The 16,664-nt window shown below is 37.9% G+C and overlaps 1 protein-coding gene and 1 non-coding gene across 7 annotated transcripts in view; both read right to left on the bottom strand.

The window, feature by feature from the left end:
- Positions 1-16,469, bottom strand: part of Uchl5 (ubiquitin C-terminal hydrolase L5) — a 35,866-nt gene extending 19,397 nt beyond the window's left edge. For all 6 annotated transcript variants that reach the window (XR_007830778.1, XR_007830779.1, XM_051147526.1 and 3 more), the window contains exons 1-3: positions 16,335-16,469; positions 9,840-9,903; positions 7,907-8,012 (exon numbers count right to left, since the gene is read on the bottom strand). Coding sequence is in view for 4 of the 6 variants with exons in the window: in XM_051147526.1 (XP_051003483.1) it covers positions 7,907-8,012; positions 9,840-9,903; positions 16,335-16,410 (246 nt within the window). In the remaining 2 variants the exon portion in view is untranslated. The remainder of the gene's footprint in view (positions 1-7,906; positions 8,013-9,839; positions 9,904-16,334) is intronic.
- LOC127191239 (small nucleolar RNA U109) lies at positions 14,753-14,890 on the bottom strand. The gene has a single exon (XR_007830857.1). It is a non-coding gene; the product is annotated as a small nucleolar RNA U109 (small nucleolar RNA).
- Positions 16,470-16,664: the final 195 nt, after the last annotated feature.

Below are 16,664 nucleotides of genomic sequence, written 5' to 3'. Positions count from 1 at the left end.
TGCTTTTTCAAGACAGAGTCTCACTACATAGCTCTGCCTATCTTGGAACTCATTATGTAGACCAGGCTAGCCATGAACTCAGAGATCTGCCTGCCTCTACCTCCCAAGTGCTGGAATATAGACTTGGACCACTATGCCTGGCACTAAAAACAAAACAAGAAAAAAGAAAAAACAAAGAGCAGGGCTTTTTCTTCAAGCACAGAGGTTCCAGGAATTAAACTTAGACTGTCAAGTTTGGTGGCAAGTGCCTTTACCTGCTGAGCTATCTTATCAGCTCCTAGCTTTCAATTCTTAACTTTGCTAGGACTGCCAGTCAAAGCCACTGCTTCAGGAAATGTTTTTAACATTTTTTCCTAAATTGCACATTTATATATTACACTAAGCCATCATTCTACTTGTGCAAATATATAAGAAACTTATACAAATAATAACACAGAAGACAGGAATGTACAGAAAACCCATGCAGGAAGTCCATGCAGCTGATATTATATAATACATGAAATAAATGAATTACAGTGACAACTTATGCATAGAACCTAACACTGAGTGAAGAGTGTCTCAAATTTACGTACAGCATGATACTTTTTTTTTTTAGTTATAATTTTGCATACACCTACCCTTATTAAAAGTTTGTAAAATTATTTTTAAAATGTGCCTGGGGAGATGCAAAAAAGAGGATTTTTCAATCCCCAGAACCTACATTTAATACACACACACACACACACACACACACACACACACACACACACACACACACCGGCATAGCAGCACATACTCAGAATCTCAGTGCAGAGGAAGTAGAGAGAAGTGGGTAAGTGGATACCTAGGCTCCATGGTCAGATAGCCTAACCTATTTACTGAGTTCTGGGTTGGGGAGAGATCTTTATTCAAAAAAGTAGGTGATGCCTGAGAACACCTGTGATTGGCCTTTGGCTTCTGGCCTCCATACACATGTGCATGCATACCTATACATACACACACAAAGAGAGACAAGGGGTGAGTAGCAAATAGAATTCCACATGATGGTTATACTGGATGGAGAGGGAAGACACAGCTTACATTAGACAACAGTAAAATAGAAGGAAAAGGCAGGAAAAGTTTACTCATATTATTTGGCATTTACTCTATTTCTATAAATAAACAATTAAACAGCCAAATAAATAAAAGAAAACCATGACTGGGCCAATCATAAATTTGTTATAAGTCAAGAATGATCGTAACTCCATTCCATATAACTTCAGCACATTAAGAAAAACAGGCATCATCTATGTCTTCTTCCTCCATTTTCACAATCTATTCATCACACACTAAAGGTGCTAGCCACTTTATCTCATAAGTATTAAATGTATCCAAATCTACATCCACCTCTCCTTTCAGTCTTGCTTACTCTCACATGGAATTTTATTAAAATCTATGCTTATATTCTACACCATGTCAAAAATGCATTCTTTCAGCATAACAAAGGTGATTTCCTAAATGAAAATCTAATCATGCCCTCTTCTTGAAAAATAGTGTGTTAATAACTTACTATTTGGTTTTGGTTTTTTTTGTTTTGTTTTTTGTTTTTTCAAGACAGGATTTCTCTATGTAGCCTTGGCTGTCTTGGAACTTTGCAAACCAGGCTGGTCTCCAACACTCATAGATCAGCCGCTGCCTCTGCCTCACAATTGCTGAGATTAAAGGTGTGCGCCACCACACCCAGATACAGAGAAGAATCTTAATCAGGGCTGCTGCTCAGTGGCTTTAACTGCAAACTCAAGACCTATTCAGATCAAGTCAGGCAGTATCCCAGCATGAATGGGGGAGAAGTTCAAGAAGTCCCACATATACCCATCAACTGATAGCTGCTGAGAAAAACCGGCATTTTTTAGGAATACAGTCCTTTAGAAAATACATGAGTCCGGGACGGAAAGATGGTTGTGAAAGGAGACAACAGGAGGAAGTGAATTAAAGGGAATGAGAGGTGGATTTGGTCAGAACACATATGCATGTATAAAATTCTCAAGCAATTAAACAAAAGAAGTCTCTCAAATAGAGTGTTAAGATTGTTTAAAGTATGCTTAAAATAATCATAGTTCCTAAGAATCTTGATTTATTTTCCCTAAAACTCAAAAGTATAACTTGCAGGAATTTGAAAACCCTGAGAAACTTATTTTTTTCACTGTATAATTCAAAAATGTATCATTGTTGCTAAAAAACAAAAACAAAAACAAAAAAAAAAAAAAAAAAAACAAAAACAATTAAGTAAAGGAAGTCTCAATCAGCCTAAAATACACTGTGCGCTCTGTCCCTTTCCTCGTCCAGGTGGAGGCTGGAACCTGACAGGTCCTCTCCAGTATCTACCTTTTCTTCTTATCGAAGAGTTGGATGCCCAATGTTGGGCCTGGTCTACGGTGACCTAGAATAAAGGCAGTCTTCCTAGTTTCTCTTGCTAACTCAAATTACAAGTTTTGTTTAAAGAGAAGGAAGCATATGACACTGACAAATTCTATAAATGTCCTTAAAAGGCAGCAGAGTGTGCGGCCCACTTCCTACTATCTGGTATCTGGAGCTAAAGTAGAATGGTTAAAGCTCTGCCAACGACTGCGGACCAGGAAGAAACCTCTGCAACAGTAGACATTCGCACAGGCATGCATAACCCCGACAGTTTGGAGACATACAGGAGAATACTTACTGTAAGAGCACTGCTCTCTAACCCTGGATCTAACCTGACCTGACTCATATGGTGTCTATTGAACTTCATATTGCAGGGCCTCTCCCTGTTGCTCTCCATTGTTGGCTACACTGGCCTTCTTTTAGTATTTTTTTACTAGTCACACTTCTTTTTATCATGAAGCTGTTGTTAACGTGAAATGACCCTCAGCCTTTTTGTCTAGTTAACACCTACTTAACCTACAGATACTGCTTACTTGGAACAGCCTGCTGAGACCTCAACAAAGTCAAATCCTTTATTTATTTATTCAGCAAATAACTTCATCCTTACAATCTGACTCCTTGGCCTGTCCCTACCTAGGGTATCTTGAAAAGTGATGCTTGAGAAAAATGTCTTACCTAGCATCTTTGTGCCATACTCATGCCCTAACAATGTGGCTTAGAGTGGGGGCTTTGGTTTGGCATTATTAGCTGTGTCCTGTGGGGCGTAAGACTAAGGTAATCTACATGAATAACCAATAAGATCTATTAAAAACCATCACCACTACAAATCAGTTGGAATTTCCCAGGAAGACAATACCATGTATACTGTCAGAAAGCACTGTGTGAAAAGTCAGTGACGCCACTGGCAGAATACAATCGGAAGTTCCACTGCAGAACTTCTCTGGATTTTGCTTCACACAGTCTTTTCCTTTATTGATTTTGATCTATATACCAGCTCTAGTAAGCCACAGCTGGTGAGTATTAGCACCTTTTGTCTTTCTAACTACTCAAACAACTCTCTCCTGAAAGGCAAAAGACAGGCAGTCAACTAGAAGAGAAGGTAGCAGATCATGCCTTAGCTGTCAGCAACATGGCAACAGTGATTTCTTTTTTATAAAAGCATCACTGCAATGTAATGTTTCAGCCCTCAAAGTATGATCACTTCCAGTTCAAATGCACTTTTAGATTTCTGAGAACATGCCTCAAAGTCTAGATACTCTTCAAGAATGATGTATTTATGTAGTAATTCTCCTAACAGGATCACATGAAACAAATAAAGTGAAATTGACCTGTAATGAATAATAAAATGCCATTATTAATTTGACATCTATGATATAATGGTACAAAACAAATAAAACATCAATTTACAGTAAGATAGAAATGTAGCCCAGAAGGCTGGACAGATGGCTCAGTAGTTAAGAGCACTAACTGCTCTTCCACAGAAGAGTTTGATTCCAAGCTCTGGAATGGTGGTTAGCAACAATTCCAGTTCCAGGGGGTCCAATGCCCTCTTCTGGTCTCTGCAGGCAATGCATGCATGTAGTGTATAGGCATACATGCAAGTAAAATACTCATATAAATAATATTCTTTAATCTCAAAAAGCATTCAAAAATATAATGAATTATTAAGAAAATAGTCAAAAAACAACAGAAATTATCATCTCTTTTATATCAACTATTCTTTAAGATTTATTTATTTATTATTTGTACAGTAAGTATTCTGCATGGATGTGTGCCTGCAGGCCAGAATAGGGGACCAGATCTTACTACAGATGGTTGTGAACCACCATGTGGTTGCTGGGAACTGAACTCAGGAGCAACAGTGTTCTTAACCTCTGAGCACTTTCTCCAGCCCCTCAAGTATTCTTTTTAACCTTACCAACAGCAAAGTTCCTGGCCAGGTATGGTGGCATAAATCTGTAATCCTAACACTTGGGAGGCGGAGACACATGCCAAGTTTCAGACCAGTCTATGATAGACAGTGAGCCATCCTTCCTCACCCCAAAATCACACCAACAATAAAACCTACTGCTGCAACAACAGAAGCATAGGTAGGCTTGGCTGAACCACACAATTTTAATGTTGTGGTCTTAATGGGGCAAAGTTCTTTAATCATGATAGTTTATATACAAACAGTTCAGTCTCCATTTACTAGATACATACTGTATGTCATGTACTATATATAAAAGCTAAATTCCCAACTCTCAGAGGTACAGGCTAAAATGGAAGAAATAACAAACATAGACAAGCACACACAGAGAGAAACACATAAAGGAAAATACAAGAATTTAACAGTAGCCATCTCTGAAGCAAGAGATATATTAGAACTTTTTCATTTTCATTATCGTATTTTTTTTTCATTATCGTATTTTTAAATGCTTACAGTTTGTGTAAGAGATACAGTCTACTTATTGATTAAATGAGTCACACTATTAAAAGGGGTTAGTAGCAGTCAGTGTGGGATTATAAAGATATTAATGTTCATAATTCTACTTCTGTACTATTAGAAAGAAGCGATGTTTTAAGCCAATCACTAGGAAAAGGAAAGATTCTTCCCAAGATCAATTATTTCTATCATAATTCTAACTAAAACAATTTTTGCCTTTCCTTGCTTTTTCCTTTCTAGTAGCATAAAAGCAATGATGTATTTAAAAACAAACAAACCCAAACAATAGCATTTAACTTATATAGTTAAAAATTTTAATTGAAGCAGCTTCACTGAAAAGTATCATTTACAAAACAGTGAAAACTGTTTTTATTACATTTTTATCTTAGTGCACACCTTTACTATTTTGTACAATGAAATATGATATGCAAATTACTTGTGCAGAGCATAATACCAAGAAATGCTAGCTATTTGAGAAATAGTATTTTTGTGATAGTTTGTGTTGTCAGCTAAGTCGATGCCTTTTTTCTGGAACTTCATTGTTACCTGAAAAAAATGACTGACCAACATGACTTCCAATCAAGAATATCTGACAAATATTTTCCAACATATAAAATGACTGGGCTTAACTTTTCCAGTTAAAATGTAGTTTGGCATATACTCGCGGGATGAGACTCCGCCTCTTCCAATGCACACCCTGTGCAGCAGACTCGGGCATGTGTCTATTTGCAGGCAGGGCACAGACAGCCAGGCACTTTATTAAATGCTGCCAGACAGCAGTGCCAGCCTACACTGACCCTTTAAGGCATGCTACACACTCAACCCCAAAAACCCTCGGGTTCAAGTAGGTGGGTTCTGGTGAAGAGCCAATCCATGCTCATGTTCTCCTCCTCAAGGTACAGGAAGATGTGTGCAGCTTGCTCCTCCCTGCTTCCTACTCCCTGCACAGAGCAGGGAATCGACCATGGCACCCCCCACTATATGCACCGGGCATACGAAGCAAGCTGCAGGTAAGTACCTAGCATATAAGCCAACCCTCAACTTTGGCTTGGATTTTTCGGGGTTAAAAAGGTGTGTTATTTGCTGGAAAATACAGTAATATCAGCCTCTGGCTCTAAGGAAATCTGACCGGTGTTTATCATCAATTTGAGCTTTCACATAAAAATTGGAATTTTATAAAACTCTGAACAAACCCTAAGTTTATAAATTTCACAACACAATTTTTCTAATAATATAAGAAATGATTTTAACAACTGTGACTTGCTATAAACCTTAGTTCAATCAAATTCATAAGCATTTGAATGAAGTATATAGACAGTGAGTTTTCCAAACGACTAATGTTGCTATACAATTATGTAGAATGAAAAATGACAAAGGGTAAAATAATCCAAAAATATTTAACAGAGCACAAGGCACATTTCACAATGAAGCTACTGTTTTGTTGTTGTTGTTGTTACTTTTGAAACAAAGTCTTACTGTGTAGTCCTAGATAAGCCTGAACTCACTAACTGACTAGTCTGATTTCCAACTCACAAAGTCCACCTGCCTCTGCCTTTGAGTTTTGAGATTAAGGCCTGCATCACCAATCCCTAGTACAGCATAACTTTTAAAATAACATTTCTGAAGCTTCCATACAGTGTGAAAGGATATTAGAGTTACCTAAAATTTATTTTTATTCCTCTCCTTCTAATTACATAATATTAAAGTATAGATTTTCTTCACTTACTTCAACCGAAAGCAAACAAAAACAAAGAGAGACTAACTGAAGAAACATAAGAGACAATTTTTGTTGGTTCCATTAACCCAGGTATTATACACATTTGAAATTATTTAAAACAATTGTTTTTTTTAACTTTTTGAGTATGGTAAATAGTTGTTTTCATTTAAAATGTTATTTAGGTTTAAACTTTACTTTGTTATAGAGTGGTTGCTTGTCATGCTAGAGGCCCTAAATTTGTCCACAAGCTACTTATTTTAACATATACCATATTTTTCGGACTATAAGATGCACCTAACCATAAGACACACCCAGTTTTTAGAGCAGTAAAACAAGAAAAACGGTAAATATAGCAATCGGACCATAAGGCACACCCTAATTTCCCCCACACTTTTGAGGGGAAGTGCCATCTTATGGTCTGAAAAATACAATATCAATCATGTTTACGTTTCATCAACTAATCACTTCTTAAATGTCTCAGTTTTATTGTCTAATACATTAAATACTAGTAGATAATCATATAAGCAAAAGTTGTTTCTAGCAATAAATTTTAAAGGAACCCCACAATGAAAGAAAGTAGCAAACTACACACAAATAGTTAAATTCTTTTCTTTAATACAGCAGCTTCTCTCGAAAATATCACTTACAAAGCAGTGAAATTTTTTTCATTAAATTTTGGTCTAATATTCTGCCTAAAAATGGGCAAGCTTAGATGCAGGCAGAGTCAAAAGATGGCCATACTCTTCCAAGACAGGCTAAGTAAGTCCTCAATAGTTCCTGCCTCACGAATAAGTCTGGCAGAGACATTGGGCCAGAAGGCCGAAGATGATGCTCCAACGTTATAAAGAGTGTTGGGTGAGTGTACAGGCAGTAAACTGTCCGAGCCACTGTTTTCATTTTGGAAGCTGATAACCTGCACTACCGGTTCACTCAGGTATTTAAGTTTTACTCCTTCTCAAGTCTCTGATGAAGGGTCGAAGACCAGATAGTTTAGTCTTACAATTAAGTTTAGTTGGTTAGGGGATAAGATCTTTTTAGATCAAGATAGATGATTTAAGTTAATAGAGATGAGATATGATAGATACTGATTTTTCATTCAGAAATTTAGACCCAACAAGATAGGAAAGATGTTTACTTCAAGGCTGTCAAATCACTATGAATGTAACATTTATTTAACTCACGATTGTCTCATGGTTCTTCCTGCTGTATGTAGTTTATTTTACTCATTGTAATAAAATAAACATATGTTAAAAAAAAGAAACATAATAAAATAAAATTTAAAAAATAATTGGCCTAATAAGAGACTGGATAAATATAAAATAATATAAAAAATAAGAAACTAGAGTCCCTTGGCTCTTGCAATTTTCCCAAGAATCTACAGACCATACCTGCTTGGCAAAAAATATTGTTTCAAGCCTGGAGTCCTGAACCACGGAGCCTGCAGGTTCTTCTCCTGGCTGCCACTTGAAAAGAAAAATTAAGCCATGAACTGGCCTACAAAATAAAAAACTAAATTAGCAATACCAAAACCAGATTCTTTTATATATATCATCAATATACTGAGTCATAGTCAGCCATTTAACACAGAGAATGCAAATTAACTACATTAAGAAAAATTTTATAACTAAGACAGCCATTTATATTCATTAGAATGTTGGCTTAAAAGTTAATAAAACTAAAAGCTAGATCAGTTGGAACAGAATTATATAAAAAGCTTATTTTCAAATCTGTAAACAATTCATTTCTATCTTTTATCAACTCACTTTTTAAAAATTAGAAAAATAACCAAGTGAGTGTGGTAGCATAGGCCTACAAACCTAGCACTTGGGAGACAGAGGCAAAAAGAACAGGAATTTGAGGTCAGTGTGGGCTACATGTGACCCTGTATTTTTTTTCATTTTATAGATAGAGTTTCTCTGTGTAGCCTTGGCTCTCCTGGAACTCACTCTCTACAGAGACCTCAAACTCCGAGATCTGCCTGTCTCTTTAATCTCAAGTGCTGGGCTTAAAGCATGCACCACAGTGCCCAGCTAGTGGCCCTGTCTTAAAACAAGAGAAATTAAAAATAAAGTACCAAGTAAGACTGGAAGCTATTCACTTACGTCAAATTCCAGTGTGTAGGGTGTTTATATAAAAGCAGCTGACAGCATACACATTAATAACTCTAGGCAGTCACTTTTGCATAATTACTCAATTTATGTATAATCTTCAAACTACAGTTTGAATGGCTACTGCCATTTCATACATAATGAAGTTACTCATTCTTAATGGAATTATAGGAATCATTAAGCCACTATTTAAGATTTCTTACTTTTGACAGCTTTCTTTAAAAAAAAAAATCTTGTATTTTAAAATACAGTTCAAATGACACACCTTTACCTTTCCTGATTTCAATCAGAATTAGTCTCTCATTTTGTCTCTAACCACTGCTCTTTCTATGGGGAAATAAAAGTGGGAGAAAAAAAAGTCATCTTTTTCTTACTACTAAAAACAGTACAGTAGCTATAAGTACCCATCTGCCCTTTATTTTATTTACTTTATAGGCTTTTTGTGACAAAAGCTCACTCTGTAGCCCAGGTAAGACTCACTATACAGCCAAGCTGGCCTCAAAGTCATGACTGCTCTTTTGCCTCAGCCTGTTAAACACTGAGATTTCAAATAATGAAGCATTGGTCCTGGCTGCCATTTCCCCCTTAAAAAGCCTATTTCTTATCCCCATTATAAGATTCTAAGAACTCTCCCAAAATGAAAACTCATCTGGTCTTCCGTTTGCAGTTACAGTTATGTTTTTTGCTTGTTTGTAAAGGCAGAATGTCACTACGTAGTGCTTGCTGACCTGGCCTAGAACTATCTATACATCCATAACTTGCCAGAAGTTATCGTTCCTCCTGCCTCAATCTTACCTCTTATTTCAGCTCTGGAAGGAGATTCTCATTAGGAAGATGGTAAAAGAGTGTTTTTAGCATCAACATTTGGAACTTGAACTTTTAGCCTTTCCAAGAAGCAATGCAGTAGTGTATGAACAGTATCTATGCTTATATAGCCTATTACTTATTATTCTAACAATAAAATGCATTCTAGGATTTAACTCTATTAAACAGTAAGTTAATTCTATGAATTTACAGCTATAAAAATGCTTTTAATCTCTTACATATAACTTATGAATCTCAGGTTCTTAGTTATAAACTCAGGATAATACTTAACACAGAATTGAAAAACAAAGCAAAACCTAAATGTATTCAGCCTACAATAATTCAAGTAAAATGAATAGACACATCTAAGTGCTGAAAGATAGATAAATACAAGTAAAACTTCACTTACTTTAACTTTTCAAAACTCTCAGGCTCTAAGCTCCATATTTCTTCTACTTGAGCTCCTCGGCAACCTAAAACAAAAAAAATTTTTTTCTTTAGAAATCAAATTATTTCCTCCTTAATAAAAAATATAATTAAGTAAAAGAAAGGCACATTCCAGGACAAGACATGACAAATTAAAATGGTAAAACTGCCAACACTCTCAGCCAAGTTCCACTACTGCCTTTATTGTTTCCAGTGACTTATTGTGAGAGCATAATATTAAGTTTCAAGGGTTTCTTGCGTCAAATCAGAACCCTGTGATCTGTCTTGTAAGTATAACAATGCTTGGCTTTGTTTCTTACTCTATCCTTAACTCTTTTTAAATCATTATATACCTTTTCTTTTCATATTAAAGAACAGCACTTAGCAGCGACTTTCAATCTTTAGTTTTGATATATTCTGAGTATATATTTCTGCTAGCCTCTTTCCCTAACCCAAGCACACTCTTCTAAACCACTTTTTCCAATCATGGTTATTTTGTACCCCTGGGAATATACAGCAATAGCTATAGACATTTTTTTTTTTTTTTTTTTTTTTTTTTTTGGTCACTGGTGTGGAGAATACAGGTGCCTTACCACTGGCATCTAGTAAGAAGAGATAAGAAATGACAAATCCTACATTACACAGGAAACAAATTATCTGGCTGGGTAAGACAACACATCTGTTGTTCCAGGTACTAGAAAAGCTAAAAGAGGAGAAGGATTTGAATACAGGAGTTCAGAGCTTCCAGGATCATCTAACCACTAGTGTCAGCTCCAGCTACGAAACCCCACTCTAGAAGTATTGTAGTAGTGACATAGTAAGCACTCGGCCTCTTCAACGCTAAATTTGAGTCATGGCTCAACCATTTACTACCTATGACCACATCCTGATCTCCGTACAGTTGTTGGGAGATGCCAATGAGAATAAATAAGGCATATTTAATATGCTGCCTACACTGAAGGCTACTAGATGGTAGCTAGGATTATTACAATACATAAAAATGATGATGTTCACCAACGTCTCTTGTGTGTAGAGTTTTGGATAGTATTTCTGAAATACCTAAGAATACGACTTTAACATAAGAATATTTAGGATATTAAGTTGTCTGCTAGAAATCACTACATCACTAATTAAAGCCCACATTTGCTTGCAGCTGTCTTGAAACCTAACATTCTTGATTATTTTCAAGTGAGTACTCAAGAAACCTTCAGACCTCCTGTAGAAACTTTTCTTTTAGTTCACTGGCAGAGTACTTAGATTCAATCCCTAGCACGAAACAACGTGTACATGCTAGTTTGTATCATCCCATGTCTCTTGCTTCAGTCTCCCAAGTGCTGAATTTATAGGTATGAGCTACCACATCTGGCTGTCTTGAAGCTCATCCTTGAGAAAAGAGAAAGCAAATTTCAGCTTTGCTTTCCTCATATAAATACAAATCAAAGTTAGTATCTATTTTTTCTAAAGAAGAAAAAGAAAACAACAACAAAAAAGTTTTCCTGTAATACACAAAGAGAAGGGGGAGAACATGAATAAAACACAAAAAACTAAATGCAAACTTTCCTAATACATATTAAGTAAAAAGTTGAGAAGTGCCTGGCCACAAGCATGAGGATTTTGACCCTCAGCTCCTACATAAAAACCAGAAACAGCTTCCATGAGAGGCAGGGGAGAAACTAGAGAAAAGCTTCCATGGGAGGGAGGGGGGTTACAAGAGACAGGTAGATTTCTGGAGCTTATTGGATAGCTGACATAGCTAACAGGTTAGATCCAGGTTCAATGAGACCCTATTGCAGAAACTAAAGTGGAGAGTAACTGAAAATATATACCATCAACCTCTAAACACCACAAACACATGCATACTGTATACTACACACAAATACACACACACACACACACACACACACACACACACAAGATGAGGAAAGGGTTTTCAAAGTTAATGAAATACTATTATTTATCAAATACTTTTTGTGCTATATACAGTAGCAGACCCTGGCAAGGACAGACATTAAAAAAACAATTGTAACACTTAGAAGCCCAATGATCTAATACATTCAAATCAAAGACAGTAAAGGATACATAAATTACATATGAAGGATACATAGTACATACAAGTTCAGGGCTGGACAGATCATTCATTAGTACTGATGTTCATAAGAACATTTTCATGAGTAATTGAGCTAAATCCTATACCATATGATCATATAAGCTGTCATTCAAACCAGAACACTTTTCCAAGAAGGCTGTAAAATTAAAATGACAACTTTTGAAATATTTATGCAGTAACATATTTTATTGATCCTAATGTTCTTTCTTATACAAGTATAAAACTCTGAAACTAATTTTAAAAACATTTTCCTTTTCTTTCTTCCACTTTTAAGAGTTTCACTATCAACTGAAGTTGACCTTGAACTTGTGATTCTTCTGCATCAGCCTCCCATGCCTGACCAATAATAAATGATAATGATTATGATGATGATGATAATAGTAGTAGTAGTAATCCTGTATGGTCTGAAGAATGATTTACAGTAGTCATACCTTTGGTTTTGAATGAATGACTTTATTAAATATATAGCAAGTCAAAGTAAACAAGCAATCAGTAATTTACAGGTAGATAGCAAAACATTACTGAATTGGCCTCAACTTCTCCAGTTAGTTTCTGCTGAATGCTGTGGATGTTGTGGTTTGTTCTTGTACCTGAAAGGCTCGCTGGAGGTGGCATTCTGTTCTACCCAGAAATCTCTGGGAAACTCCAGCCAACTACCTCAAAGAGACTTCCCCAGTGGATTTCTGCTGGATGTTTTGAGTATCTGATTTGATGTTTTTTGTTTGGGTTTTTTTTTTCTTTAGATATAATTATTTAGTATATGAGTGTTTTGCCTGCCTGTGGGTATGTGCACCACATGCAGACCTGATGTTTATAGAAGTCAAAACAGAGTACTGGATCCCCTGGGACAAATAACAGACAGTTGTGAGTTACCATGTGGATGATAGGAATTGAATTAGTTCCTCTGGATGAGCAACCAGTGCTCTTAACTGCTCAGTTAACTCTCCAGCCTATGGTGATGCTTTATAAGTGTTTAATTTTTTAGTTTTTAAACTGTGTGTGCATGTGATTGAATTCAGGTGTCCTTGGGCCCCAAAGGATCCCATGGAGCTGGAATTACAAAGCCATTAGAAGCATACATGCGCTTACCCACTGAGCCATCTCCCCAGTCCCCGTTTGTCATGTTTTGTTCATCTATATGTCCTTTTAATTTACTATATACTTAATAAACTCACTTTTTCCAAAACAAGAGTATAGTTATCAAGGATGATTGTCCAAACCATTTAGAACAATACTTTCTTTAAAATATACCTGGAGCCCCCTTCCCTACAAAAAATATGTTGGTAGTTTCCTCTCAAAATGTTGATAGTGCCTTTAACGACTGTTAGAAAAGCTATCTTCCAACAGATGGCGTCACAACAATTTTTACTCTCTTAACGCCATCACCAAGTCTACCAAATGCAGTAGGGATGACTCCAGCATCTGCAGCCCCCAACAAAAAACACTCCATAAATTTTCCTCAACTCCATTCTCAGCCATCCTATTATATAAAGATAATGATACACATGTATCTATGCACCATGTTGTTGGTGATGTGAGCAAGTAGGCAACCTCTCTTAAAAAATAAAATAAAATAAAATAAAGACTTTACAATGGGAACTTAACTGAGAGCCCTAAATGAAAATGGCACCCTTTAAATGAATTAGTACTGTTTGAACGCTACTTATGAACTTCCCAAGACTTTTTTGTAGGCAAGTATTAACTTGTCTCTTTCCTCAAAATAAAGTAAAATACATCTTAGATGTGATCATAAGAGTCCTAATCTCAAGAAAACTCCATGTTGGATCCATGGGTCAGTAGTTACAGATGAGGAGCTATGCTTGACTTCTCACAGCATAATTCACAGTGAATTAAAAGCATGTACACATAGCCGGGTACAGTGACACATACCTGTAGCCCCAGAACTTGGGAGGCAGAGGCAAGAGGATCTTTGTAAGTTCGAGGCCAGCCTAGTCTACAAAGTGAGTCCAGGACAGTCAAGGCTACACAGAGAAACCCTGTCTCGGAGGGGGTGGGGGCGGAATCTGAACTAGTATTCATAAAACAGAGGTTTCACTTATAAAAGAATTAACTTCCAAACTCTATTGTACATAGAAAAACTAGGCAAGGGGTAAAAAATGAAAATAGTTGGAATAAAGTAATTTTTTTTTTTCCCTTTGAAGCAGCTGATGACATAAACTACCTTCATTTAAGATTTTCCAAAATTCTTCTACGTTAGGAGCCAAATCATTAACAACTACTGCTTTACCTTTAACATGTACAGATGTGCTCATATTACTACTTTAATGTCTCATTTTACCTAAATAATTTTCAAATTCCAAGTTTTCTGTATGTAAAACTGAAGACAGCTTTTATGAACTACATTAATTTCTGTCTTTGTACTGTGTATGTGTGTGTGTGGCAGAGTACATGGGCCACAGTGAGGGCTTTCAGGAGGGATCACTCCTTTTACCATGGGTTCTGGGGAAGGAGCTCAGGTAATCAGGCAGCCCTGGACTGCATTAATTTAAAAATAAACTTATGGACCACTATCTCTGAAAATCAACTTTTTAAATGACATCTAAGACTGTGAAGGTAAAATTTATCACTTAATCTGAGAACACTTCAAACTCAGTAGGGTTCAAAATTGATTTTCTTGCCCATCAACTCAATTCTTCTCCGTGTAGTTTATTAACCACTCAAGCCAGAAACTAAAAATACTTTTGTCTCTTTTTTCCTATACTCAGTCAACTCCTGCTTCTCTCTCTCTCTCTCTCTCTCTCTCTCTCTCTCTCTCTCTCTCTCTCTTTTTATGTAGGAGAAATATACTACCACTCAACCTCCACTGTAAGGTTGACAGCCCTGAGAACTCCTCTTTTAATGTAGCATGTTCTGGATCTATTCCTGCTCCAAAGAGAATGAGGAGGAGGAGGTATTTCCACATGCAACTTGAGACTGAACTATTACATACGGTTTCTCTGTAGCCCATGACTTAATGTCACGCCAATCACCCACACACTTACCATTTTCAAAAAGATTCTCGTTTTATTCTATCATAACTCTGAACACTGTAAGCGCAGTCAATCTTAATCCCAAACTAATTTTATTTCAATATTTTTGAACTTCATTCAACTCCTTTTCATTGTTAAGTCTCCAGTGACTACACGGCAACCCAATCTACACAATGTGGTACATAATTTGGCATGACTTACCTTTTCACCTAAAACCTATACTCTGCCTGCCCATTCATTATACCTGATGTTTAGTTAATCTAGTAGCTGCTCCACCAGCTACATTCAGGTAAACACACTACAGATGATGCTTCCTTTTGCTCAGCTCCTCCAAGATCTATGTGCTTAAGGCAACTTCTGTATACTACTAAACTAAGAACAACATTATTACTATAGTTTGACTCAGTTCTCCAGTTCACATTAAAATTTCAAATCCATAACTGTATGCCCGAGTACAGTTGAACATATGCTCTTCAGCCATGTACAATAGACAAGTTCTATACTGACGTTTGCTGTGCTTGGGTACAAACTGTAACAAAACCGTTAAAAAGCAATGAGGAAAAATTAAAATGGGAGGGGGAGGTAAAAGAAGAAAAAGGAAAAAAAAAAAAAAAAAACCTCCCCAAAAGAGGCTGGGAACATGAGAAAGGATAAAATGTCCAATTGGTTGGCTAGCACTAAAGGAAGTCAGAGAGAATTCAGAGGTAAGCTCTAGGCTTGAGCACTACCTCAAGAAAAACTCAACTTCACCGGAAGTTTAAAAAAAAAAAAAAAAAGGAGGGAGTAAAAGAACAAGGGCGGTAGTATGCAGGCCCGCGTAGACGGCATCTGTGAGGTCCGGAAGAGGTGCCCACACATGAAAGATGAAAGTTGTGCTTTGAGAAACTAGAATCTCGAGTTCCCGGGCGGCTGGAGCCTTAGACACCACCCTGGAAACACACGCCCTAGACCAGCTGCTCCGCAGGACCGACGGCCTGAGCGATGCACCTGACCACACCGGGGACAGGGAGGCTCCGCGGGGAAAGGGACAGTGGAAAGGACAAGATTAAGCGCGTAGGAGATCTTGAGGGAGGGAGACAGGGAAGGAAGACGCTCGAGTCCATTCAGGTATCCGAGTCCCATGTCCGGAGAATACAACAGTGCATAAGGCAGAGAGGGGGGATCCTTGCCCTCGTGGTGTGGCTCCCAAGATCACTGCAGAGACGCTGCTGCCCCGGGCCGAGGATGCGGCCGAAGCCCTATTTTCCACACTCGCCGACTCCAGTCCCTGAAGTCACTTCTCCGACGCCGGGCGCCGGTGGCGGCGGCAGGTGACCACCTGGCCCAAAGTGTGAGCCTCCTCCCGGAACCCCCGGCCCAGGACGGTCCCCTTGGTGCTCACCGAATCCTTTAATGAGCTCGGTGAAGACCCCGGGGTCGCTCTCCATGAGACACCACTCCCCGGCATTGCTCGTCATGGCCCCGGCCACACGCCTCCCCGCTCCACCTCGCGCTCGGCGAAACCCCCTGCACCAGCTGCCACTGGCCTCGGACCTCAGCAAAACCCGCCGCTGAGCGTCAACCCCACGTCACCCCGCCTACTTCCCGACAGCCTCCGGGCGCCGTCACCTGCAGCGCGACGGAGCACGGAAGGACGCTCTAGCCACCCAGGAGACGTGGAAACGGCTCTTCAGCCTCTCAGGATCCGTAGCGCCCTCCGCCTGGGCCGACG

Source organism: Acomys russatus, chromosome 6 (genome assembly GCF_903995435.1).
Source record: "Acomys russatus chromosome 6, mAcoRus1.1, whole genome shotgun sequence".
NCBI lineage: Eukaryota > Metazoa > Chordata > Mammalia > Rodentia > Muridae > Acomys > Acomys russatus.
This window is presented reverse-complemented; position numbering and strand designations above follow the sequence as displayed.